At 51.9% G+C, this 3,215-nt stretch overlaps 1 protein-coding gene across 1 annotated transcript in view; it reads right to left on the bottom strand.

Moving 5' to 3' along the window:
* Positions 1-1,539: 1,539 nt before the first annotated feature.
* The window catches only part of GSX2 (GS homeobox 2), a 2,474-nt gene continuing 798 nt past the window's right edge, over positions 1,540-3,215 (bottom strand). The window contains exons 2-3 of the mRNA XM_014548459.1: positions 3,136-3,208; positions 1,540-2,458 (exon numbers count right to left, since the gene is read on the bottom strand). Of these exons, the coding sequence (XP_014403945.1) occupies positions 2,118-2,458; positions 3,136-3,208 (414 nt within the window). The 3' untranslated portion in view covers positions 1,540-2,117. The remainder of the gene's footprint in view (positions 2,459-3,135; positions 3,209-3,215) is intronic.

The raw sequence follows: 3,215 nt of genomic DNA, 5'->3' as shown, positions 1-3,215 counted from the left end.
GGGAAGGAGGGAGACGGGATCTTCAGAAAAGACAGCAGGCCGGCGCCCTCTCCCCTTCGCCGTGGGCAGGGCGAGGGGCCGGAGGCTGCGCTCGAGAGAGACCCAGAGGCTGCGCCTCCCTGCCCCAGGGGCGAGCTGGTTGCCCATGACCGCTGTGCAGGGCCAGGCTAAGTCGCGGCACAAAGCGGCGCCCGCTCCGTGTTCAGTTCGGCACCGAGAGGTCTGTCCTCCCTCCGGCCTCTCTGGGCCAGTGCCCGAATTGGAATTGATGGACAGGCCTGGAGTATCTGAAAGGGGTTTTTTCCCCTCTCCCATGGGGAGGAGAAGGAAGGGAAGGAGAGAGGGAGAGGCTCTGAAGGGAAAACCTGTATCGCATCCTCCCTCCCGTCTCCTCCTTCCCAAATTAGCTTCCTGACCCCAGTTTTAGAGCCCCAAGCCCACCTGGTGAGGTTGGTGATGACAGACCTAAAGCAATTCAAACCTAGAGGTCTGTATATCTGTAAAAAGTTCCTGTGGTTTGACCTCTTGGGTGGAATCTTTACAGAAACTAATCAGAAATAACACCCGCGGGTGTTAGCGTTAGCTTGCACAAAATGACTCCCTGGTTTCCCTGCGCCCAGCTCCGATTCTCTTTCAGATGCCAGGACCTGGCAGCGCCAGGCTGCTGCCGAGGGCTCAGCCAGTCTCCTCCAGGACAGGCTTGCAGAATTAACTCCACAAAGTGATGGGGAGAGAGGGACTAGAAAGGAGACAATTCAGGTTAAGTTAGGGAGACCATTATGGGATAGATTAAAATTGCCATGATCTGAAGAGGGAGGATTTATTTGTGTCCTCCTCCTATATGAAATGGCTGAACAGAAAAAAAAAAATAAAGTTAGGGAGACCAGAAAAGAATCACATAAAAACGAGAGTCCAAAGGCACATTTGAGCTAGTTTAGAAAAGTGAGAGTGTAACCTTTTGTTTTCTTGGCATTGGTGAGAAGCGATAATTTCTTAGCTGGAGGAACAACTAGGAATGGCCATGTTTCTAGTCACCGCATTCTTTGTAAGTTTCCATGTGTGCTTACAACCTGCTTTGACAGATTGTGCTCTTCCTAAAACTATTCCAACTATTCAAATGTCTTCACATAATTCTGATTTTAGTATGAAGAGAGATGAGGGAAAAGGGGGAAAGAGGGGACTGCCACAGAAAAGAAATTCTAGGTAAGGAATTTTCACCTTTTCTAACTAAATAAATTAAAAGGTTTGCCTGTCATTAATGTCAGCATCACTCTAAATGGAGTGATTTGTCCTGTCGACTGACTGTGAGGAGGCTAGCTATTTTGAGGATGGGGATTACTTCCTGGTAGGTGGCATCAGGACTGAAGGTGTCTCCTTGGCAGAAGTTTCTGTTACACAGAAATCCTCCCTCGACCAAGTGCCCCACGGTACCAGTTTTAGTCAACACTTCCATCTGAATTCACAAACACTGTTTTCCCAGTTCCTGGGGAGAGGGAGACCGGGGAAGATGGTGAGAGCAAACACCATGAGTACAAAATCTTGATTTTGTTTCATTTATTTAAATAAATATAAATATAATCTTATATAAAACTATTCACATAAAAATGAACTTCCAACACTTGGATTTTAAACTCTCCCCAGGCAAGTTTTCAGAAAGCAAGGCCTACAGGTTTTACTTTTCTAAATTATTTGCATATCAATACTTTTATTAAAAAAAAAACACACAAAAGGAAATCATCAGGAAACCCGGTGTTCTTATCAGTTCTGAAAGACAGTAGGGAAGGGAAAATGACAAGCGCTTTAAAAACAAAACCCAGACCGTGCTAAACTTAAGCCAATGCTGTTTTTTTCTCTGTTATATGACAAGGCTGAGTTGAATCTAGGTTATTTACATTTAAACAAAAGCTATGCGCATTCTCGAGAGTGGAACCTAAGCAAATAGGCCAAGGAGTAGACGCGAAGGATGGGCCGGGCTGGTACGCCCTGGGAACACTCCGCTCCGTGCTTCTGCAGACCGGACCACGGAGCGAGCGCGTATTTGACCCCTGGGTGCCTGCCGCATTGGCTTTGGGGGGCTCCCGGGAGCGGGTGCTGAGAGGGAGGCGGCCCTCCCTCCCTCACAAGGGCGAAATCTCCTTGTCCTCGGTGGCCGAGGCCGGCGACAGGGAGTCCTCGTCCTCGGAGCGCGCGTAGTGCGCTTGGCTGCCAACGCACTTGCAGCCCGCGTGACTGTTCCTCTGCGTGCCCTTCCCTTCCTTCTTATGCTTTACCCGGCGGTTCTGGAACCAGATCTTCACCTGCTTCTCCGACAGGTTCAGGTACGTGGCGATTTCGATCCTCCGGAGTCGAGACAGATACATGTTGGAAGAGAATTCCCGCTCCAGCTCCAGGAGCTGCGTGCTAGTGAACGCCGTCCTCATCCTCTTGCCATTGGGTACCTGGCTGACGTCCGAGCCCCCTGCACGCGGGCCAAGAAAGGGCAGAGAGGTCATTCTCGAGAAACGCGCTCCCACCCCACCCCCAGCCCCGTGCCACCCCTTGGACAAGATGCCTCTCAAGGACCCCTTCGGGAGCTCAACCAAAGAGCTGTATCCATCCTTCACCCTTCCCTCGTCCTATCACGTCGTTACTTAGCCTGGAAGGACAGAGATGCCCAAAGCGCGGAAAGGCCTTAGGTGTGTGGGAACGTAAAGTCGGAGGATTAAAGGGAGGCTGGGGGCTGGCAAAGTCAGATCATCTCCTTTCTGGCCTAGCGGAGAGGTAGAGGCGATCCAGCTTAGCCCAAAGTGTGGAAACGCTATAGCCAACCCCACGCCGAGTGCCACACTGAAGTTCAAACACACCCACCCCAAATCTCAGCCAGTTACTCAGCCCTCAAGTTCGATGTCCCTGAGGCCCCCATATTACGAAACACTTGGGGACCAGGGAACAGGAATGAAGCGCACCAGACTCCTTGGAGAGGCTGGCAAGCTAACTTCCACCTTCGTGGAACTTCTTTGGACCTCTTCCCAGTTACACCGAAAGCCCCTCCTCCCTCCGCCCCCCCAAGCTCCCACTCCCTCCACTGCAGGCGAAAAGTTGGTCCCCGAGAGCCAAGAAGGCGCGGCGCGCAGGTGCCCCAAGACCCCGCCCTACCCATGGTGAGGCAGTGGAATCTCCGCGGGTCCCCCACGTTGTAGGTGGTGGCGGCGCACACAGGTGCGTGGTGCTGCGTG

Source organism: Myotis brandtii, unplaced genomic scaffold (genome assembly GCF_000412655.1).
Source record: "Myotis brandtii unplaced genomic scaffold, ASM41265v1 scaffold51, whole genome shotgun sequence".
Lineage (NCBI taxonomy): Eukaryota > Metazoa > Chordata > Mammalia > Chiroptera > Vespertilionidae > Myotis > Myotis brandtii.
The sequence above is the reverse complement of the archived record's forward strand: the minus strand, read 5'-3'. Positions and strand labels throughout refer to the sequence as shown.